This window comes from Salmo trutta, chromosome 18 (assembly GCF_901001165.1).
Source record: "Salmo trutta chromosome 18, fSalTru1.1, whole genome shotgun sequence".
Lineage (NCBI taxonomy): Eukaryota > Metazoa > Chordata > Actinopteri > Salmoniformes > Salmonidae > Salmo > Salmo trutta.
The window spans coordinates 38,358,049-38,382,526 of record NC_042974.1 but is presented as its reverse complement, the minus strand read 5'-3'; the positions used below and the strand labels follow the sequence as shown (position 1 = coordinate 38,382,526).

The following is a 24,478-nucleotide window of genomic DNA, read 5'->3' as shown; positions in this document are numbered from 1 at the left end:
CACACACACACACACACACACACACACACACACACACAGTGCAGCCAGAGACAAATGCTCAACTGTTCAGATACAAATTCTGCTTTGGTGGCTGAGCAAAAGAAAAGCAGTTCTGATATCATGGCACACCAATGAAGGAAACATGACATCCCATTGCCGCATGACACAATGTTCAGTCCCTATGAAGATACTACAACAGGGAGCACACGCACACCCGTACACGCATGCATACATGCACACATGCATGCTAACAGAAAATATATTACATCTATTTCTAGTCATGAAAAAATACTAAGTCGCGAAATCTATATTTGAATCCTCAGCCTAAGAACCTTACATCTGAGTGGATTCAGCTACCACGGGCATGTGATAAAAATGGCACTGACAGCGTGCGTGCCTGACGAACTATGCAGGATATATTATAATCAGACACATGAGATTACATCTGTGAAGTGTTACTTGGAAAATAATTTTTACATTTATGAAATCAGCTTTCATATGGTAAGGCTGTCCATAAGAACAGTTCTCAACATAATGGAATGCTAAAAGATTAAAAGGTAGAGTAGATAGGGAGGTAGATGGTCGATACTGTAGTTGATACATAACCCAGAATACATTTGTTAGAATTACTTTTTTCATGTAGTCTCATTCAGTGAACAAACCTAACTATGATCAGTGTGATATTTGTTAAAATGGCAGCAGTGAAACAATGTGCTTAAGTAAAGAGTTGGTTCTCACATTAAAGGTGGCTGTGACTGGACTGACAATGTCTTCATGCTGCTCTCTGAAAAAGTCACACGACAGCACAATCTCTCCGCCTCATCGGTCGCTCCCTCCCCCTCCTGCAGACATAGACGCTCCAACAGGGCGAGATCTGGGGGAGGGAGGGAGAGAGAGAGAGAGAGAGATTCAGACAACAGATATCCAGGGATTACACGCACTGTTATGAAGATATATATACTGCAGATAAAGACATGAATATTGATGATAGAGCAGAGGGCTTTTTTTAGGGTGATATATCAGATTCAGATTCAGCCTTGAGCTTTTGATCTGCATCATTACATGGGGGGAGAGGAGGATATGTGCTGATTATCCTACAAAATGCTGAAACAAAACCAGATACAATTTGTATGGATAGTTTTAGCTCCCACTAAGTAGCTAATGTATCACTGTGTGTTATTTCGTCTCGTGCCTAACAACACCCGTGGCAATATATCCTCCAAACGCCAGCTTCTCTGGCATTAACACTTAAATATAGTATTGTAAAACAGTATTGTGTTGGTACTATTATTTTATATATACTGTGTTTTCAACTGCTCTGTACAACATGCATTGGTCCTGAGGAGGCCAAAAGAGGGCACCTTCTTAGAAATCACATAATGAAAATATCTTTCTGCAAATGCCACGGTTTTTAACCTTCACATCAACAGCTGGCATTTAAACAGTACTGTACAAACCATCAAAATAACAGTATTTATCAGGACCATCCTGGTCAATCCGCCTTAGGAGGAGGGGAGGAATAGTCATACCACATTGCTCAGCTGTTTGTGGTATGAAAGTGATGGAGAAAGTTGTAGATGATGGGATTATTATAGAGTCGTAGATGTTGGAGTTATTATAGAAATCACTGTGATAATCTGAAAATCTGTGAACAGGCCTAGACAGAGACAGGGAAGGCCTGATTTTGTAATCCAGAGAGTTCACAAGTCATGCCATTGTGACCCGAGGAGCCTTTGGTGAGGAAAAGTACTCCCCTACTGATTCATGTTCTACAAGCAGGTGATTAATTTAAAACAGTCATACTATAAATCCTCTATAATGCTATTATAAACATGTTATAACTTGAATTAGCACTAAAACATGTGAGCCACAGAAAAAAATGAGGTTTAAATGTTTAAATATAAAACTAATTCTGGTCCTTGCAGCGGATGTTTGTTGGATTATGATCAGGTAATAATTAAAAGCTATTTTAGCTATCTAGCAGTGTGATTAAAAGAACATGAAGAAATCAAAATGATTGCTAAAATGCGATGTTGCTCCTATTTCATGCAATAGCCATGTCACGACTTCCGCCGAAGTCGGTTCCTCTCCTTGTTCGGGCGGCGTTCGGCGGTCGACGTCACTGGTCTTCTAGCCATCGACGATCCACCTTTCATTTTCCATTTGTTTTGTCTTGTTTTCCCACACACCTGGTTTACATTTGTCTCATTACTTGTCGTGTATTTAACCCTCTGTTCCCCCCATGTCTGTGTGTGAAATAGTTTGTTGTAAGTGCTTGTGCACACTTTGACTGGTGCGCGACGGGTTTTGTACCCATATTTAGTATTTCTGGATGCCGTTGGATTTGAGAATTAAACTGCTCCGGTTATTACCCAGCTCTGCTCTCCTGCGTCTGACATCCCTGCCACCAGTTACGCACCCCTTACAAGCCACCACTCTCTTAGATACACGTACAGTATTTTGATGAACAACCTTATCCAAAGGAATAAAAATGACACACATGAACAAAGAACAGCACCAGCAAAACAGTTTACAGGCTAGTGACCTCTGTCCAATTTAAACTCTGCTATTGATGTCCTCTGAAACAGATCCATGTCACATGACTGATTACTCCAATAGCTGAGGTAAACCAGGGCCAGACTGGATAACAAGATGGTCTGTGTGACCGGATAGAGTGATAAACGAATCATCAAGCTTGACAGCTCAAATCTTGGGCAAAACATAGCAACCTACCACTGTATCAAGGAATGATCTGAATAGCTAGCTATAGTTGTGCGTTGCAAATGTGAAGGAGTGTGATTGTGGGTGTGTGTATCCCTCCCAGACAGTCAGGCAAAGAATGGCATTGCCATGGATGAGTAATCATTTTCACACTCCCTGCTCTGCTGCAGGAGCAGAGAGTCGAAAACAGCTGAGCCTCAGACCATCAAATCAAATCACATTTATTTATATAGCCCTTCTTACATCAGCTGATATCTCAAAGTGCTGTACAGAAACCCAGCCTAAAACCCCAAATAGCAAGCAATGCAGGTGTAGAAGCACGGTGGCTAGGAAAAACTCCCTAGAAAGGCCAAAACCTAGGAAGAAACCTAGAGAGGAACCAGGCTATGAGGGGTGGCCAGTCCTCTTCTGGCTGTGCCGGGTGGAGATTATAACAGCACATGGCCAAGATGCTCAAATGTTCATAAATGACCAGCATGGTCAAATAATAATAATCATAGTAGTTGTCGAGGGTGCAACAAGTTAGTAACACAAGAGTAAGTGTCAGTTGGCTTTTTCATAGCCGATAATTGAGAGTATCTCTACCGCTCCTGCTGTCTCTAGAGAGTTGAAAACAGCAGGTCTGGGACAGGTAGCATGTCCGGTGAACAGGTCAGGGTTCCATAGCCGCAGGCAGAACAGTTGGAACTGGAGCAGCAGCACGGCCAGGTGTACTGGGGACAGCAAGGAGTCATCAAGCCAGGTAGTCCTGAGGCATGGTCCTAGGGCTCAGGTCCTCCGAGAGAGCGAAATAAAGAGAGAATTAGAGAGAGCATATTTAAATTCACACAGGACACCGGAAAAGACAAGAGAAATACTCCAGATGTGACAGACTGACCCTAGCCCCCCGACACATAAACTACTGCAGCATAAATACTGGAGGCTGAGACAGGAGGGGTCAGGAGACACTGTGGCCCCATCCGAAGAAACCCCCGGACAGGGCCAAACAGGTAGGATATAACCCCACCCACTTTGCCAAAGCACAGCCCCCACACCACTGGAGGGATATCTCCAACCACCAACATACTATCCCGAGACAAGGCCGAGTATAGCCCACAAAGATCTCCGCCACGGCACAACCCAAGGGGGGGGTGCCAACCCAGACAGGAAGACCACGTCAGTGACTCAACCCACTCAAGTGACGCACCCCTCCCAGGGACGGCATGGAAGAACACCAGTAAGCCAGTGACTCAGCCCCTGTAATAGGGGTAGAGGCAGAGAATCCCAGTGGAGAGAGAGAGAGGGGAAACCGGCCAGGCAGAGACAGCAAGGGCGGTTCGTTGCTCCAGCCTTTCCGTTCACCTTCACACCCCTGGGCCAGACTACACTTAATCATAGGACCTACTGAAGAGATGTGTCTTCAGTAAAGACTTAAAGGTTGAGACTGAGTATGCGTCTCTCACATGGGTAGGCAGACTATTCCATAAAAATTGAGCTCTATAGGAGAAAGCCCTGCCTCCAGCTGTTTGCTTAGAAATTCTAGGAACAATTAGGAGGCCCGCGTCTTGTGACCGTAGCGTACGTGTAGGTATGTACGGCAGGACCAAATCGGAAAGATAGGTAGGAGCAAGTCCATGTAATGCTTTGTAGGTTAGCAGTAAAACCTTGAAATCAGCCCTTGACTTAACAGGAAGCCAGTGTAGGGAGGCTAGCACTGGAGTAATATGATCAAATTTTTTGGTTCTAGTCAGGATTCTAGCAATAATACTCCAATAATACTCCATTTTGGAAGCTGTGTCAACAAAATACGTCTTCTGTGCAATATTTCTGCAATGGTTGCAATGGTAACATTTAAAAGAGCCCTTGGGTTTGTGGTCAAGCCAAGTTTTTTGAGAGTCACTCGGAAGATAACTGTGGACTAATTTGTCAATTAGGGTAGGACATCTCTTAATTAAAGCTCATTACTGGTGGCTCAGGAAAGACTTGGCGTAGTAGCGTATCACTTTGTATGATTCCCCAATTATTTTGAATGATTCTTTAATGTTCTCTGCTTCAGTGCTGTATTTTGTAACAAAATACACTCTCTCTGATGGCTGTTTTACATTGCAACCATTGCAGAAATATTGCACAGAAGAAGTATTTTGTTGACACAGCTTTCAAAATGGAGTATTACGTCAAGCATTTCATTAACTGCAAAACCACTCATGTCATCTATAGATTGGAATGTCCACAGTGCAAGGTGTTCTACATTGTACAGACAAAGAGATATACTGTATCATTACATTACATGACGTGATGTTTAATATTTAAATCTAAACATTTATTAATGGCTATTGTAATTTTACGTGATGATAATTATCATTACACAATCCCATAATCCCTGTTGTGCAAAAATGCATCTAGCCGCAATATTTACCTCCTTTCCACAAATGTTACTCTATAACTCATGAAGCACCTCTATGCGCAGTCACTTACCAGAGAAGACATCTTGATAGGGCCCTGTGGTAGTGGTCTGGACACCTGAGAGGCATTGTCTGGCGCATAGGGTCAGACTTGCCCCTGGAAAGCCTCTCTCTGACCCCCCACGCTCCTGGAGGTCAGTGGCGGCCTCATGCCTCAATCTGAGGCCTTCCAGATCCTTGGTCCGTTCTGCAGAATGACTGAAAGGCCCGGAGATACTGCAGGACCTCTGCCTGGGGGTTCTCCATCTCTGGGGCTTGTGGCCCCCAAATCCTGCCCCAGAGCCTGGCTCCGTCCTATGAGGGCTCTGGCTTGGCGAGCCTATGAATGAGGTCAGCTGCCTGGTGGTGGTCTTCACGTAGGTAGGGTGGATGGGAGGACAGGGCTTGACAGTGGAGCTAGTGGAGGACGTCCTTCTGGAAAGAGATATTTTGGAACTGTAACTCTTCAGCAGAGAGACAGAATAGCTACTCTTCCTTCTGCTCAGAGACCGGAAGATTCTCCCCATGTCCCACTCCTCCTCCCTTTCCACAGTCAGTTCCATGTTACTCACACTTCTGGATGAACCTGAGTCCGGTCCCAACCCTGATGCACCTGAACCCCTTGATGGCGCTACCTGCCACATCAAAGCTCTGGCTCTGAGTCAGCTGGGAGGTCAGCACCGAGTTCTCCAGGTCGTCCTGGGTCTCCTCAGTGCTCTCATAGGACGTGGTGGTGGAGTTGGTGTCTGGGAAGCTGTAGGTGCTGGTGGTTTTGGGCAGGGGGCTGTCGCTGCTCCCCTCCGTGTCCGCCGAGGAGGGGCCACTGTCTCTTGGTGAACCTAAATCTGACTCCCCCCCAGATGCAACCCTTCCCTCTGCCTCTGATTGTCTATGATCAGCACTTTGGTCTGGTCCTGCAGTATCAGTACCAACAGGTGTCTCATCAACCTGTCCCTTGTCCAGGTCTGGCCCCAGAGTGGAGCCTACCTCCTGTGGGTCAGAGGGGTCAAGGGCTAGGGGTTTAAAATCCCCATCTGTGGTGGGGGAGGTGACCCCCTCAGCCAAAGGGACAGTGACTCTATCCAGGACCACATCAGTGTTCCCATGATTCTCCCTGATACCTTGCTGGATGTCATAGAGCAGATCCTCATGCTCATCCATAGCAGAGTGGAAGCTGTAGAGGTCCCCGTCTGATTCTGAACTCGTTCTCTGGCCCTCGTCCTCCGCCTCCGACGTTGTCAAGTGGCCATGCTCTGGGTCACCATCCGACATCATTCCCAGCTCATCTGCAGAGAGGCTCCTGTTGACCCCACCAGCTCCCTCCAGCTGGAACCCCTTGCCATCCAGGATATCCTCCTTGGACAGCCCCTTTGCCTTTGACAGACTCTTCCTGATTCACGTGCCCAAAAACACAGAGGTTTTGGCTTCCGATTGAGATTTTTTCTTGCCACCATCTCCCCCTTTGGACTTGCCCTTTTTGGATCTCTCAGGTTCCCTGTCCTCCCTGTCCTCAACCCCTATCACAGGGGGCATCTTCCCTTGCTGCCTTCCTCTGCTTGGCCTCCTGGTTCCCCCATCTTCCTAAACAGGCGGACCCCCTTGACAATCAGGCCATGCTGCTGGGGCTGGGGTTGCTGCTCCTGGGTTGTTGAACTGGCTTTTTGGGAGCTCAGCACTAATCCCTGCCTGCTCAGCGGTGTTGCAGCTTTGAGGATGCTGTTGCTGAGAGGAGGCTGACAGGCTCACTCTCTCCCTCCCACTCCCTCCTCCTATCTGCTCTGTTGCATAATGACTGCTGGATGAGCAACCCACCCAAGCATGTTCAATGCGAGGCTCCTCCCCCACGAAAGAAGGCGTAAGCGTCCGGTGAGGATGATGTTGTTGTTGCTGCTGTCTGCGGAACATGTTGGTCACACTAATCTTCACCCTGTCTTTAAAGGCTCTGGTGAAGAAGTTCTCCATCAGGAAAAGCACCTGGGTCTCTACAGTCTGTATGGTCTGCATTCTGTCTGCAGGACAAGCTGGACAGTCTAAATTAACAACAGAGAGAGTGGAAGTATTCAGTAGCCATTCATTCAGTTTATATTTAAACATAATCTTTACAATCAAATGAGATGCATTTTGTTTTCAATGGAGCCTATAGCTAAGACACTAAACAAACAAACCTCCATGGAAAATTCCTGTTCAAACTCCCTATCACCTTTTGTCACATAATATAGACGGACCATAATGTACGCTTTCAAAGTGTCTGCTATTATAAACATTTCAAATATCCATTATGGTTATTAACCCTGCCTTGTTCGTTCTCACGTTTTATTCTCCTGCGTATTCCCTGTACTGTTACAAATATGTCAGCAGATGTTTGTGTCATGCCTATAGTCTGAGTGAGAATATGATTCATGTAATTCAATTTCTACAGCCTGCATATCTATTAATAGCTGTGGTGTTTAGTCCAGCCTGTCTGTCGTTGCTCTAGTACAAACCCAGTGAGCTTGATATTACTTTGATCCTGAACTAACACATACCAAAGTGCCATCTTCAGTAGAGTAGATTGAACTGGGAGGAAACATTTGTGTTTTATCTAAGTTGTTACCATTTACACCTGCAAGATATTTATACACGGGCATTCTGTTGACTCTTGTCATACACTGTAGGTTCACTGTTATCAATATATTAGTTAATTCAAACAATGATAACTAATTGAACTTTGGGTGTGGCTCATTGGTAGATCATTGATGAAGATCGCTTCGCCAGAGAATGCCCACTATGATACAACTATCAATGTTTAGCATTGCGCTCAGATGTAAAATGCTCATTCAATTACCTGAGAATGATCACTTTTGATTATGAAAATAATTACTTGAAGTTTCACTTTTCTGATCATGAATATTAATTGTTCTCTACATAGTAATAAACCAAAAACTACATTAGGTGTACTGTATCCTATGCATACAGTATAGTCCAACCAATAAAATACTTTCCCAGTAAATATCACCAAGCAACTGTCTTCAGTAGGCTACTGTTTATCTGTATACATTATGTGGCAGACCAGGGGGTTTGGTCAAGACGTTTACACAAATCAGACAGAGTATGATTAGCTTGGTTTCAAGGGTGTTTATTTAAATAATAAATCCAAAAGAAAAGGATAGGTCTCCCCCACGAGACCTTCTCCGGGATACTGTGTTCTGGGCTCCAGGTCTTGCTGTTTCCTGTCGGGATCAAAACTGCACTCACTCCTGTTACCGCTGTAACCATCCCTCAACTATATGGGAGTCCTTTCTTCAACCCACTCTCTCCCTGTGTGCTGCACTTCTGGCAGCTTTATGGGCCTTGCACAGCTGGTGAGCAATCAGCCTTTGATTACTCACGAACTCCCAATCAGCCCCAATTAGTTCTGGCACCTGTCGAGACCTGGCACGTCCAGCAGATGGAGCAATCGCCTCGTGATGTATACGCCGTCTGTCACCAGGTCTCGACAAGTCTCCCCCTGGTGGCTGACCTGCTGTACGCCACAATTATCACAATGGGCCAAAATAAAAATCTACAACACAGTTTTCATGAATAATATACTAGATATACATACCTTCAATATATAGTAGAAGTCCCGCTACACACAGAGGAGAGAAGAGAAAGAAAGTCATTGCCTTAGCGGTTTCTCTCCAGCATTGAGTGGAACACAATCAAGTGTTTGTGATCTCCACTGGGCTGCTCCTTTTCCTTGGTCACATGAAGAAGTGATGTTCATCATCACATGTTCTGATTCTGAATCAAAGTGAAAGAAAATTATAGAAAATGTTCCAAATGACAAAAAAATACTAAATGAGGATGTATTGATTCCGTATGTCGTCACACCTCAGAGTTAATATTTGATGGAAGCACCTTTAGCAGCCATTACAGCTGTGAGTAATTTTGATTAAGATTCTACTAACCTTGCACAACTTTTAGGGCAATATACTGTGCCTTCAGAAGGTATTCACACAATTGACTTTTCCCACATTTTGTTGTGTTACAGCCTGCATTTAAAATTGATGTTTTTATCACTGGCCTACTCACAATACCCCATAATGTCAAAGTGGAAATATGTTTTTCTAAATGTTAGCAAATTAATTAAAAATGAAAAGCTGAAATGTCTTGAGTCATTAAGTATTCAACCCATTTGTTAGGGCAAGTCAAAATAAGTTCAGGAGTAAAAATGTGCTTAACAATTCACATAAGTTGCATGGGCTCAATAATAGTTTAACATGATTTTTGACTGACTACCTCATTTCTGTGCACCACACATACAATTATCTGGAAGGTCCCTCAATCGTGCAGTGAATTTCAAACACAGACTCAACCACAAAGACCAGGGAGGTTTTCCAATGCCTCACAAAGAACGGCACCTATTGCCAGATGGGTAAATAAAAAAAAGCAGACATTGAATATCCCTTTGAGCATGCTGAAGTTATCAATTACACTTTGGATGGTGTATCAAAACATCCAGTCACTACAAAGATACAGGCATCCTTACTAACTCAGTTGCCAGAGAGGAAGGAAACTGCTCAGGGATTTCACCATGAGGCCAAAGGTGACTTTAAAACAGTTACCGAGTTTAATGGCTGTGATAGGATAAAACTGAGGATGGATCAACAACATTGTAGTTACTCCGAAATACTAACCTAAATGACAAACCTGTACAGAATACAAATATTCCAAAACATGCATCCTTTTTGCAATATCGCACTAAAGTAAAACTGCAAAAAAGGTTGCAAAGCAATTAACCTTTTTTCCTGAATACAAAGTTTTATGTTTGGGGCAAAGCCAACACAACACACCACTGAGTAACATTTTTTCAAGCATGGTTGTGCCTGCATCATGTTATGGGTATGCTTGTCAAGGACTAGGGAGTTTTTGGGGATAAAAAGAAACGGAATAGAGGTAAGCACAGGCAAAATTCTAGAGGAAAACCTATTTCAGTTTACTTTCCAGCAGACACTGGGAGACAAATTCACCTTTCAGCAGGGCAATAAGGTGAACCATAAGGCCAAATATACACTGGAGTTGCTTACCAAGATGACATTGAATGTTCCTGAGTGGTCTGGTTACAGTTTTGACTAATATTGGCTTGACAATCTGTGGCAAGACTTGAAAATGGCTGTTTAGGCTGTCAATAATCAGCAATCAACTTGACAGAGGTTGAAGAATTTAAAAACGATTATGTGCAAATATTGTACAATCCAGGTGTGCAAAGCTCTTAGAGACTTACCCAGAGAGTCTCACAGCTATAATTGCTGCTAAAGGTAATTCTAACATGTATTGACTCAGGGGTGTGAATACTTACGTAAATTAGATATTTCTGTATTTCATTTTCAATACATTTGAGGGAAACGAATGTGTAGATGGGTGAGAGAAAAACATCTATTTAATCAATTTTGAATTCAGGTTGTAATACAACCAAATGTGGATTAAGTCGAGGGGTATGAATAATTACTGAATGCACTGTAGGTTGTATCCCTTTTTAGATTACATTTCAAGATAGCAAATTTTGAAGATTGTGCAAGGGGTGTGCAGACTTTTTCTATGCACTGTATTAAAAAGGAAAAAAAACTACAAGAAATGCTACGTACAGTGCATTCGGAAAGAATTCAGACCCATTTGCTTTTTCCACATTTTGTTATTTACAGCCTTCTTCAAAAACATATAGTTTTTATCCTCATCAATCTACAGACAATACCCTATAATGACAAAGCAAAAACAGGTTTTTAGAAACTTTTGCAAATGTTGTAAAAAAAACTACTGTCACGCCCTGGCCATGGAGAGGGTTTTTGTTCTCTATTTTGGTTAGGCCAGGGTGTGACTAGGGTGGGCATTCTATGTGCCCTTTTCTATGTTTTGTGTATTTCTTTGTTTTGGCCGGGTATGGTTCTCAATCAGGGACAGCTGTCCTTCGTTGTCTCTGATTGGGAACCATACTTAGGTAGTCTTTTCCCACAGGGTTTTTGTGGTTAGATAATTTCTGTTTAGTGTTTTGCACCTTACGGTAATGTTTCGGTTCTTCTCTTTGTTATTTTTGCTTTAGTGTTCAGTTTAATAAAGCATGAACACTTACCACGCTGCGTTTTGGTCCGATGATTCCTCCTCTTCGGACGACGAAGACTGTTACAACTACAGAAATATCACATTTACATAAGTATTCAGACCCTTCACTCAGTACTTTGTTGAAGCACCTTTGGCAGTGATTACAGCCTCAAGTCTTCTTTTGTATGACGCTACAAGCTTGGCACACCTGTATTTGGGAAGTTTCTCCCATTATTCTCTGCAAATCCTGCCAAGAGACATGTCCTGAAGCCATTCCTGTGTTGCCTTGACTGTGTGCTTAGGGTCGTTGTCCTGTTGGAAGGTGAATCTTCACCCCAGTCTGAGATCCTGAGCGATAAGGTGTAGGTTTTCATCAAGGATCTTTCTGTACTTTGCTCCGTTCATCTTTCCCTCAATCCCAACTAGTCTCCCAGTCCCTGCTGCTGAAAAACATCCCCACAGCATGATGCTGCCAACACCATGTTTCACCGTAGGGATGGTGCCAGGGTTCCTCCAGACATGAAGTTTGGCATTCAGGACAAAGAGTTCAATCTTGGTTTCATCAGACCAGAGAATCTTGTTTCTCATGGTCTGAGAGTCTTTAGGTGCATTTTGGCAAACTCCATATGCCTTTTACTGAGGAGTGGCTTTCGTCTGGCCGCTCTACCATAAAGGCCTGATTGGTGGACTGCTGCAGAAATCGTTGTCCTTCTGGAAGGTTCTTCCATCTCCACAGAGGAAATCAAGCTTTGTCAGTGACCATCGGGTTCTTGGTCACCTCCCTGACCAAGGCCCTTCTCCACCGATTGCTCAGTTTGCCTGGGCGGCCAGCTCTAGGAAGAGTCTTGCTGGTTCAAAACTTCTTCCATTTAAGAATGATGGAGGCCACTGTGTTTTTGGGGACTTTCAATGCTGCAGACATGTTTTGGTACCTTTTCCCAGATCTGTGCCTCGACACAATCCTGTCTCGAAGCTCTACGGACAATTCATTTTACCTCATGGCTTGGTTTTTGCTCTGACATGCATTGTCAACTGTGGGACCTTAAATAGACAGATGTGTGCCTTTCCAAATCATGTCCAATCAATTGAATATACCACAGGTGGACTACAATCAAGTTGTAGAAGCAGGGTGCACCTGAGCTCAATTTCGAGTCTCATAGCAAAGGGTCTGAATACTTATCTAAATAAGAAATGTGCAAAATGTATTTAAACCTGTTTTCACTTTGTAATTATGGGTTCTTGTGTGTATATTGATGAGGGAATTATTTTTAGAATAAGGCTGTAACATAGCAAAATGTGGAAAAAGTAAAGGGGTCTGAATACTTTCCAAATGCACAAATGTCAGCCGGTATTTTTTTTATTTTTTATTTAACCTTTATTTAACTAGGCAAGTCAGTTAAGAACACATTCTTATTTACAATGACGGCATATTAAAAGGCCTCCTGCAGGGATGGGGGCTGGGAACAGCACAACATGGTAGAAGTACAAAACAGGGAAAAAACATTATTGGGCACAGACAACAGCTCAAAGGAGAAGGTAGAGATAACAATACATCACGCCAAGCAGCCACAGCTGTCAGTAAGAGTGTCCATCATTGAGTCTTTGAATGAAGAGATTGAGATAAAACTGTCCAGTTTGAGTGTTTGTTGCAGCTCGTTCCGGTCGCTAGCTGCAGCGAACTGAAAAGACGAGCAACCCAGGGATGTGTGCGCTATGGGGACCTTTAACAGAATGTGACTGGCAGAACGGGTGTTGTATGTGGAGGATGAGGGCTGCAGTAGATATCTCAGATAGGGGGGAGTGAGGCCTAAGAGGGTTTTATAAATAAGCATCAACCAGTGCGTCTTGCGATGGGTATACAGAGATGACCAGTTAACAGAAGAGTATACAAATTGGTGCATTCACCTTATGATATCCAGTGGAACAACCACTTTACAATAGTGCATCTAAATCTTTTAAGGGGGGGGGGTTAGAAGGATTACTTTATCCTATCCCAGGTATTCCTTAAAGAGGTGGGGTTTCAGGTGTCTCCAGAAGGTGGTGATTGACTCCGCTGTCCTGGCGTCGTGAGGGAGCTTGTTCCACCATTGGGGTGCCAGAGCAGCGAACAGTTTGGACTGGGCTGAGCGGGAACCGTGCTTCCTCAGAGGTAGGGGGGCCAGCAGGCCAGAGGTGGATGAACGCAGTGCCCTTGTTTGGGTGTAGGGCCTGATCAGAGCCTGAAGGTATGGAGGTGCCGTTCCCTTCACAGCTCCGTAAGCAATCACCATGGTCTTGTAGCGGATGCGAGCTTCAACTGGAAGCCAGTGGAGAGAGCGGAGGAGCGGGGTGACGTGAGAGAACTTGGGAAGGTTGAACACCAGACGGGCTGCGGCGTTCTGGATGAGTTGTAGGGGTTTAATGGCACAGGCAGGGAGCCCAGCCAACAGCGAGTTGCAGTAATCCAGACGGGAGATGACAAGTGCCTGGATTAGGACCTGCGTCGCTTCCTGTGTGAGGCAGGGTCGTACTCTGCGAATGTTGTAGAGCATGAACCTACAGGATCGGGTCACCGCCTTGATGTTAGTGGAGAACGACAGGGTGTTGTCCAGGATCACGCCAAGGTTCTTAGCACTCTGGGTGGAGGACACAAGGGAGTTGTCAACCGTGATGGCGAGATCATGGAACGGGCAGTCCTTCCCCGGGAGGAAGAGCAGCTCCGTCTTGCCAAGGTTCAGCTTGAGGTGGTGATCTGTCATCCACACTGATATGTCTGCCAGACATGCAGAGATGCGATTCGCCGCCTGGTTATCAGAAGGGGGAAAGGAGAAGATTAATTGTGTGTCGTCTGCATAGCAATGATAGGAGAGACCATGTGAGGATATGACAGAGCCAAGTGACTTGGTGTATAGCGAGAATAGGAGAGGGCCTAGAACAGAGCCCTGGGGGACACCAGTGGTGAGAGCGCGTGGTGCGGAGACAGATTCTCGCCACGCCACCTGGTAGGAGCGACCTGTCAGGTAGGACGCAATCCAAGCGTGGGCCGCGCCGGAGATGCCCAACTCGGAGAGGGTGGAGAGGAGGATCTGATGGTTCACAGTATCAAAGGCAGCAGATAGGTCTAGAAGGATGAGAGCAGAGGAGAGAGAGTTAGCTTTAGCAGTGCGGAGAGCCTCCGTGACACAGAGAAGAGCAGTCTCAGTTGAATGCCCAGTCTTGAAACCTGACTGATTAGGATCAAGAAGGTCATTCTGAGAGAGATAGCAGGAGAGCTGGCCAAGGACGGCACGTTCAAGAGTTTTATGAGGTGACTATGTCACATCTGCTCTTGCAACGCCCCTCTACTGCTCATCCTGTGTCTCCTTGACCTCCACTCCCCCAGTACTCTCTCCCTCTCTCTGTGTGTGTGTGTGATTGTGTGGGCGGAGACAGGTGTGCTGGAGTCAGAGCAGATCCCTACCAGCTGCAACCTGTTCCATAATCAAGACCTCTAACAAATACTCAGCCCTGCCACTTCCACGCTGCCAGATCGTAATCTCTGCTCAGTCAGTCTATGTTTCTAGCCGTTTGTTCCTGTTTAGATCCTGTTGTCCTGTTGTGCCTGTTTTCCCTTGCCTGACGCTGTTTTCCTCTCCGCTACAGTTCTGCCCGCTCTGACTCTGGTCCCTGTCTCCAGTCCCACGTCTCGTCACCCTGGATTCCCCACTCTACTACTCCCTTGGATTCCCCTCTGGACCTGCTTACCCTGTCCCAAACCCTCTCGCCTCAGCCTCCACACCTGGTTTCCTGTAAACCACACAAGCTTCCCATGGCCTGCATGCCATCTTCCCAACGTGTTTTCAATAAATACCTTGGTTACTTCAACATAGTCTCTTCATCTGTCTGCTCTTGGGTTCCCCTGTTCCACTCTGCATAAAAGTACGATCTGGCCAAAGAGATGAACCCAGCAGACTGAAATACTCTCTACCAAACCTTCGCTGGCCAAGGCGCCCGAGCAACATAACCAAGCTCTGAAAACACTGCTGGAGCACATCAAGGAGTTTTCACGGAGCCTGTCTGACCTACAGGGCCGAACCTTCGCCCAGAGCTCACAACCAGTCCCAAGTCTTTCTTCTCCTCTCCGGGAGCCGTTTGTTCCGACTCCCGAGCATTACGATGGCAACCTCGGAGCTTACAGAGCCTTTTTGGTACAATGTTCACTAGTATTTGAGCAACAGCCCTACTCTTATGCTAGCGAACGGGCCAGGATTTCCTGTCTGATTGGCTGCCTCCGTGGAGCAGTGCTTTCCTCAGCCACGGCGGTGTGGGAGAGACAGTCCCCCATCTGCGTCTCCCACTCCAGATTCACGGAGGAGATGAAGAAAGTCTTCAACCACCCGGTCTATGGTAAGGATGCTGCTAAACGACTCGTTCCTTGTCCTCCTTCTCCCTCCCTCCGTCTCTCTGGAAATCAAGTAGAAAAGATCAGTTTCCACATAATCAACTGTCCTTACTCTCCCCTGGTTCTTGTCCATCCTTGGTTAAAACTACACAACCCACAGATTGACTGGACTGCTGGAAAGGTAACCACTTGGAGTTCAATTTGTCACTCTAATTGTTTACATTCTGCCATTCTCCCTGCCTTGTCTGTGCCCCAGTTCCTTCCAATACCTCCGGACCTGTCATCTGTTCCTCCCGAGTATCACGATCTACTGAAGCTCCTGTGTTCAGCAAGCACCACGCCCTGTCGCTGCTGCCTCATTGGCCGTACGACTGCGCCATTGACCTCCAACCTGGAGCTCCTCTCTCCATAACCTCTCTCGTCCCGAGCAAGAGGCTATGGAGAGGTACATCCAGGATTCTCTGGCTGCAGGACTTATCAAGCCATCTTCTTCCCTGGTGGGTGGTGGGTTTTTCTTTGTGAAGAAGGATGGGTCACTGAGGCCATGCCTAGACTACCGTGGGCTGAGTAATATTACTGTTAAGCTCACTAGGGTAGGGGGCACTATTTTCACCTCCGGATGAAAAGCGTGCCCAAAGTAAACTGCCTGCTACTCAGGCCCAGAAGCTAGGATATGCATATAATTAGTAGATTTGGATAGAAAACACTCAAGTTTCTAAAACTGTTAAAATAATGTCTGTGAGTATAACAGAACTGAAATGGCAGGCGAAAACCTGAGGAAAATCCATCCAGGAAGTGCCATTACATTGAAATGGCTGTTTTTCCAATGAAAGCCTATCCACCATTTAAAGGGATAGGACCCAGATTCTGTTCCCTATGGCTTCCATTATTTGTGAACAGTCTTTAGACATTGTTTCAGGCTTTTATTCTGACACCACTCAAACAGTTTTAGAAACTTTAGAGTGTTGTCTATCCAAATCTACTAATTATATGCATATTCTCGTTTCTGGGCAAGAGTAGTAACCAGTTTAAATCGGGTACGTTTTTTTATCCGGCCGTGAAAATACTGCCCCCTAGCCCAGACAGGTTAACACATACCATTACTTTCCCCAATGTTACACATTCCTTTGTCTCATGCACTTCTGCACACATCTCACACCTAGGAACCTCCTTCCTACACACTACTACTTGCTCACGATTTACTTTCTTGTTCTCCCTTTTCTGGGTCTCCAGCAGATCCAGATCCTCCTCAATCTAGTTCTTCATTTTGAAAGCTCAGTGCTGAGAGAGCGAGAGTCCTTCTGAGCTGCTTCCAGCTCAGGCTGGCCCTCCTCAGACTTCTAATTACACTCTGTCAGGACCCTTTCAAAGCTCCTCTGTTTCTTGTCGAGCTTGGCAGCCAAGGCATTGTCCCTCTCCACGTCAACCATGAGGTCCTCTACCTCTCCCTTAAGCCTCTACTTGGTCTTCCCCAGAGGCACACTTTGCATTCACTGCCTCGATGGTCTCCTAAGCTTCCTGCAGAAGCTTATGTCCTGCAGACGTTTACTGAGTTTGAGTGCGCTGCAGCGGAAGTGTTTGCAGGAAAATGTCCCGCTATGGGACTGCACTACAGAGGAGAGTGCATGGTTCCCATTAAAACCGATGAATAATTTCTGCATAACAAAATTCAATGCAGGGATCTTTAGAAACAAAACGCATTAGGCATACTTTTTATACTACAACGAAGTGTTTGTTGAGTGTTAGTCCTACGGAAAGTGTTACATTTGACAAAGCACGTGGAAATTGAAGAGTGTTCCTGTCTGAAAGTGAATGTGGTTGTGATTTGGATAGCTGCTGTCCCCATTAAAGCTGGAATCCTTAGTGGTGAAACTGCCACGCCCGTTTGCGATATTACAACAACAAAGACGTTCCTTCAAACAACAAACACATTTTTTGGTCCCTCTGACGTCATTGCACGCACAATAGAACAGCAGAGTATGTACAACATTGTTATCAGGATGCTGGATACTCATCTCTTTAAAAATCTAAACAAAAACATGAACAAATGCAAGAACATTATATGACCTTGGCATCCCGTAATCGGAACCATCAACGTATACATTAAGTTTGTTCACAGACTGTATTTAACACCAAGGAAACATTTTACAAGGAAATTGGCCCCGACTCCCAAATGTTTATTTTTTTAAGTGGGTGGATTGAAATAGTCAATGCTTTGCATCTATTATGTTTTTTAATGATGATAGCCCCTTGAATTTCTCAATCAATCAGAGATGATTACTGCTGGAAGGGTAAACATTGTTGTCTCTAAGATGGCAACCACCTCACTCTCTCCAATTTAACCAGTGGATACTATTACTATAAGGAGTTATAACATTAGAACTACAGTGAGGGAAAAGAGTATTTGATCCCCTGCTGATTTTGTACGTTTGCCCACTGACAAAGAAATGATCAGTCCTATAATTTTAATGGTAGGTTTATTTGAACAGTAAGAGACAGAATAACAACAAAAAAATCCAGAAAAACGCATGTCAAAAATGTTATAAATTGATTTGTATTTTAATGAGCTGTAAGGCTTGTGCGTAGTGCGTGAGGAATCAAACGCAGGAAGCAGCGATATAGGGTAGTGGCTTTTAATGAGCCCAACGGCGAAAACACAAGCCACCCCAAACAGTGATCAGAGCGCACACAAAACAAAGTGCCCCAAACACAGTCGGCGCAAAACCACGCACTAGCGCAAAAACACAATCAGCGTGTACACAAGCAAAACATACAGAGTAACAATCCTGCACAAAGAGCAGGCGGGCCTACTGGCTAATATAGCCCCGCTAATCAGCCCAACACAGAACAGGTGCAAACAATAACGGAAAAGGGGGAAAACAAAAAGGATTCAGTGGCAGCTAGTAGGCCGGCGACGACGACCGCCAAGCGCCACCCGAGCAGGAGGGGGAGCCACCTTTGGTAGGAGTCGTGACAGTACCCCCCCCCCCCCGACGCGCGTCTCCCGCAGCGCGCTGACACCGGCCTCGAAGGCCACCCGGAGGGCGAGGCGCAGGGCGATCCGGGTGGAGGCGATGGAAATCCCTCAACAGGGACGGGTCCAAGACGTCCTCCACCGGTACCCAGCACCTCTCCTCTGGGCCGTACCCCTCCCAGTCCACGAGGTACTGCAGGCCCCTCACCCGGTGCCTCGAGTCCAGAATGGCCTGTATGCTGTACGCCGGGGACCCCCCGATGTCCAGAGGGGACCAGCTTCCTGCAGGGGACCAGCTACCACCGGCCTGAGGAGAGACACATGAAACGAGGGGTTAATACGGTAATAGGAAGGGGGTTGTAACCTATAACACACCTCGTTTATCCTCCTCAGGACTTTGAAGGGCCCCACACACTGCGGCCCCAGCTTCCGGCAGGGCAAACGGAGGGGCAGGTTCCGGGTTGAGAGCCAGACCCTGTCCCCCGGTATGAACACGGGGGCCTCACTGCGGTGGTGGTCAGCACCTCTCTTCTGCCGTCCACTGGCTTGCTTCAGGGATTCCTGGATGGCTCTCCAGGTCTCCTTGGAGCGCTGCACCCACTCCTCCACCGCAGGAACCTCGGTCTGGCTCTAGTGCCATGTTGCCAGGACCGGCTGGTAACCCAAAACACACTGAAAGGGTGACAGGTTAGTGGAGGAGTGACGAAGTGAGTTCTGGGCCAACTCGCCCACTCCCCTGGCCGGTCCTGGCAATACGACCGCAGAAACCTGCCCACCTCCTGGTTCACCCTCTCCGCCTGCCCATTAGTCTTGGGGTGATAACTGGAGGTCAAGCTGACCGAGACCCCCAGACGCTCCATAACTGCCTTCCATACCCTGGATGTGAACTGGGAACCTCGATCAGAGACAATGTCCTCCGGCACCCCGTAGTGCCAGAAGACGTGGGTAAATAGGGCCTCCGCAGTCTGCAGGGCCGTAGAGGGACCGGGCAATGGGAGGAGACGGCAGGACTTAAAAAACCGATCCACAACAACCAGGACCGTAGTGCTCCCCTGAGACAGGGGGAGATCGGTCAGGAAGTCTACTGACAGGTGAGACCATGGCCATTGTGGAACGGGGAGGGGCTGTAACTTCCCTCTCGGGAGATGCCTAGGAGCCTTACTCTGGGCGCACACCGAACAGGAAGAGACGTAGAACCTCATGTCCTTAGCCAAGGTGGGCCACCAGTACTTCCCCCGAGACCCCGCACTGTCCTCGCCACACCAGGATGACCCGAAGAGGGTAGTGTGTGGGCCCACCGAATCAATTGATCACGGACACCAAGCGGCACGTACCTGCGCAGGTTCCACCCTTAACGCCCGCTCGATGTCCGAGTCCACTTCCCATACCACCGGTGCCACCAGCCTAGAAGCTGGAATGATGGGAGTAGGATCGATGGGCCGGTCCTCAGTGTCATAGAGAAGGGACAGCGCGTCGGCCCTCGTGTTCAGGGATCCTGGTCTATAGGAAATAGTGAACCTGAAACGGGTGAAGAACATGGCCAACCTTGCCTGACACGGATTCAGTCTCCTAGCTGCCCGGATATACTCCAGATTCTGCTGGTCGGTCCAGATGAGGAAGGGGTGCTTAGCCCCCTCAAGCCAGTGTCTCCACACCCTCAAGGCTTTTACCACCGTTAACAACTCCCTGTCCCCCACATCCTAGTTGTGCTCCGCCGAACTGAGCTTCTTCGAAAAGAAAGCACAGAGGCGGAGTTTCGGTGGCGTACCCGAGCGCTGTGATAGCACGGCACCCACCCCAGCCTCGGATGCGTCCACCTCCACTATGAATGCTAGAGAGGGGTCCGGGTGCGCCAACACGGGTGCCTCGGTGAACAGCACCTTCAACCTTTTGAAGGCTCTGTTTGCCTCAGTCGACCCCCGCAAACGCACCGGCCCACGCTTCAGCAGTGAGGTAATGGGAGCCGCTACCTGGCCAAAACCCCGGATAAACCTCCGGTAGTAATTGGCAAACCCTAAGAACCGCTGCACCTCCTTCACCGTGGTTGAGTCGGCCAATTACGCACGGCCTTAACGCGGTCACACTCCATCCCCACCCCCGTGGTGGAAATGCGATAACAAAGGAAGGAGACGGCTCGTTTGGATCACACACACTTCTCAGCCTTGACGTATAGGTCATGCTCCAGCAGTCTCCCAAGCACCTTGCGCACTAGGGACACATGCGCGGCGCAGGTGGCGGAATATATCAGAATATCATCGATATAAACAACCACGCCTTGCCCGTGCAGGTCCCTGAGAATCTCGTCCACAAAGGATTGAAAGATGGCTGGAGCATTCTTTAACCCATACGGCATGACGAGGTACTCATAATGGCCCGATGTGGTAATAAATGCGGTTTTCCACCCGTCTCCATCCTTAATACGCACCAGGTTATACGCGCTCCTGAGGTCCAGTTTTGTGAAGAATCTTGCTCTGTGAAATGATTCCACCGCCGTAGCGATGAGAGGTAGCGGGTAACTAAACCCCACCGTGATAGCATTTAGACCTCTGTAATCAATGCATGGATGCAGACCTCCCTCCTTTTTCTTCACAAAAAAGAAACTCGAGGAGATGGGTGAAATGGAGGGCCGAATGTACCCCTGTACCAGAGATTCCGTGACATATGTATCCATAGCCACCGTCTCCTTCTGTGACAATGGGTACACGTGACTCTTGGGAAGCGCAGCGTTAAACTGGAGATCTATCGCACAATCCCCCTGTCGATGAAGTGGTAATTTGGTCGCCCTCTTCTTACAGAAAGCGATCGCCAAATCGGCGTATTCAGGGGGAATGCGCACGGTGGAAACCTGGTCTGGACTCTCCACCGACTTGGCACCTATGGAAACTCCTATACACCTCCCTGAACACTCCTCTGACTACCCCTGGAGAACCCCGTTTCCACGAAATCCGGGGATTGTGATCAGCCAGCCAAGGAACCCCTGCACCACCGGAAACGCAGGCGAATCGATAAGGAAGAAACTAATCCGTTCCTTATGATTCCCCTGCGTTACCATGTCCAGTGGAACCGTGGCCTCCCTGACCAACCCTGACCCTAATGGTTGGCTATCTAGGGAGTGCACGGGGAATCTATCGGCACTAGCGGAATGCCCAGCTTGATGGCGAGTCCGCGATCCATAAAGTTCCCAGCTGCGCCTGAATCGACTAGCGCCTTATGCTGGGAAGAGGTAGAAAAATCAGAAAACAAAATTAATACGAACATGTGACTAACAGGGGGTTCTGGGTGAGTTTGGTGCTGACTCACCTGGGGTGACCGAGAAGTGTTCTGCCTGCCCTCTCGACTCCCAGACTGACTCCTCCAGCACCGGTCGGCCATGTGTCCTCTCCGACCACAGCTGGTGCAGGAGGAGCCACCTCCTCCGGTACCGCTCGGTACGGCCCCCCCTAACTCCATAGGAGTAGGGTCGGGAGTGCACGGTGGTGGAACGGACAGGACCCTTTCCGAACGCCCGCGCGAAGGCAGCCAGCAGATTGTCCAGTCGGATAGACATGTCGATAATCTCGTCGAGAGAGCGGTGTCCCGACAAGCTAGCTCCCTGCGGACGTCCACCCGGAGACTACACCTGTAATGGTCTATCAGGGCCCTGTCGTTCCACCCCGCCCCAGCGGCCAAGGTCCGGAACTCCAGCTCGAAGTTCTGCGCGCTCCTCGTCTCTTGCCTGAGGTAGAACAGCCGCTCACCCGCCACTCATCCCTCCGGAGGGTGGTTGAACACGGCCCGAAAGCGGAGGGTGAACTCCGGATAGTGATCCCTCGCCGAGTCCGGACCATTCCAGACTGCGTTGGCCCACTCCAGAGCTCGGCCCGTCAGGCAGGATACGAGGACACTCACACTCTCCTCCCTCGAGGGAGCAGGTCTTACGGTAGCCAGGTACAGCTCGAGCTGGAGCAGAAATCCCTGGCACCCAGCCGCCACTCCATCATACTCCCTCTGGAGCGCAAGACGAAGCGCGTCAGAGCCGGACGCAGTGGGAGGAAGAGGTGGCTGAGTCGGAGGAGCCGGAGGTGGAGAGAGACCACTCCTCTCCCATCGGTCCATCCTCTCCATCATTTGGTCCTTTCGCGGATCCGATCCGATGGAGGACTGAGGTGTGATGGAGAACGCGTTCCTCCATTGAGGGAAGGGGGTTGGCAGCTGCTCCTGCTGACTCCATAATGGTGCGGGATTCTGTAAGGCTTGGGCGTAATGGGTGAGGAATCAAACGCAGGAAGCAGCGATACAGGGTAGTGGCTTTTAATGAGCCCAACGGCGAAAACACAAGCCACCCCAAACAGCGATCAGAGCGCACACAAAACAAAGTGCCCCAAACACAGGGGACAAACACAGTCGGCGCAAAACCACGCACTAGCGCAAAAACACAATCAGCGTGTACACAAGCAAAACATACAGAGTAACAATCCCGCACAAAGAGCAGGTGGGCCTACTGGCTAATATAGCCCCACTAATCAGCCCAACACAGAACAGGTGCAAACAATAACGGAAAGGGGGGAAAACAAAAGGAAATCAGTGGCAGCTAGTAGGCCGGTGACTACGACTGCCGAGCGCCACCCGAGCAGGAAGGGGAGCCACCATCGGTAGGAGTCGTGACATGAGGGAAGTAAGTATTTGACCCCTCTGCAAAACATGACTTAGTACTTGGTGGCAAAACCCTTGTTGGCAATCACAGAGGTCAGACGTTTCTTGTAGTTGGCCACCAGGTTTGCACACATCTCAGGAGGGATTTTGTCCCACTCCTCTTTGCAGATCATCTCCAAGTCATTAAGGTTTCAAGGCTGACGTTTGGCAACTCGAACCTTCAGCTCCCTCCACAGATTTTCTATGGGATTAAGGTCTGGAGACTGGCTAGGCCACTCCAGGACCTTAATGTGCTTCTTCTTGAGACACTCCTTTGTTGCCTTGGCCGTGTGTTTTGGGTCATTGTCATACTGAAATACCCATCCATGACGCATTTTCAATGCCCTGGCTGAGGGAAGGAGGTTCTCACCCAAGATTTGACGGTACATGGCCCCGTCCATCGTCCCTTTGATGCGGTGAAGTTGTCCTGTCCCCTTAGCAGAAAAACACCCCCAAAGCATAATGTTTCCACTTCCATGTTTGACGGTGGGGATGGTGTTCTTGGGGTCATAGGCAGCATTTCTCCTCCTCCAAACACGGCGAGTTGAGTTGATGCCAAAGAGCTCCATTTTGGTCTCATCTGACCACAACACTTTCACCCAGTTGTCCTCTGAATCATTCAGATGGTCATTGGAAAACTTCAGTTGGGCATGTATATGTGCTTTCTTGAGCAGGGGGACCTTGCGGGCGCTGTAGGATTTCAGTCCTTCACAGCGTAGTGTGTTACCAATTGTTTTCTTGGTGACTATGGTCCCAGCTGCCTTGAGATCATTGACAAGATCCTCCCGTGTAGTTCTGGGCTGATTCCTCACCGTTCTCATGAACATTGCAACTCCACGAGGTGAGATCTTGCATGGAGCCCCAGGTCGAGGGAGATTGACAGTTAATTTGTGTTTCTTCCATTTGCGATTAATCTCACCAACTGTTGTCACCTTCTCACCAAGCTGCTTGGCGATGGTCTTGTAGCCCATTCCAGCCTTGTGTAGGTCTACAATCTTGTCCCTGACATCCTTGGAGAGCTCTTTGGTCTTGGCCATGGTGGAGAGTTTGGAAATTGATTGATTGCTTCTGTAGACAGGTGTCTTTTATACAGAGCACACTCGTGCTCCTAATCTCAGCTCGTTACCTGTATAAAAGACACCTGGGAGCCAGAAATCTTTCTGATTGAGAGGGGGTCAAATACTTATTTCCCTCATTAAAATGCAAATCAATTTATAACATTTTTGACATGCATTTTTCTGGATTTTTTTGTTGTTATTCTGTCTCTCACTATTC

General features: G+C 47.5%; 1 protein-coding gene across 2 annotated transcripts; it reads right to left on the bottom strand.

The window, feature by feature from the left end:
- Positions 1 to 392: 392 nt before the first annotated feature.
- LOC115153269 (formin-2-like) lies at positions 393 to 6,902 on the bottom strand. 2 transcript variants are annotated; one of them, XM_029698533.1, is made up of 2 exons: positions 5,176 to 6,902; positions 393 to 874 (listed from the first exon to the last, which is right to left on the bottom strand). In XM_029698533.1, the coding sequence occupies exon 1, from the start codon at positions 6,414 to 6,416 to the stop codon at positions 5,706 to 5,708; it is 711 nt and encodes a 236-aa protein (XP_029554393.1). In that variant the 5' UTR covers positions 6,417 to 6,902; the 3' UTR covers positions 393 to 874; positions 5,176 to 5,705. The 2 variants fall into 2 exon arrangements, with proteins under 2 accessions (XP_029554393.1, XP_029554394.1); XM_029698534.1 differs by lacking the exon at positions 393 to 874 and adding an exon at positions 3,458 to 3,496.
- Between the last annotated feature and the right edge of the window lie 17,576 nt (positions 6,903 to 24,478).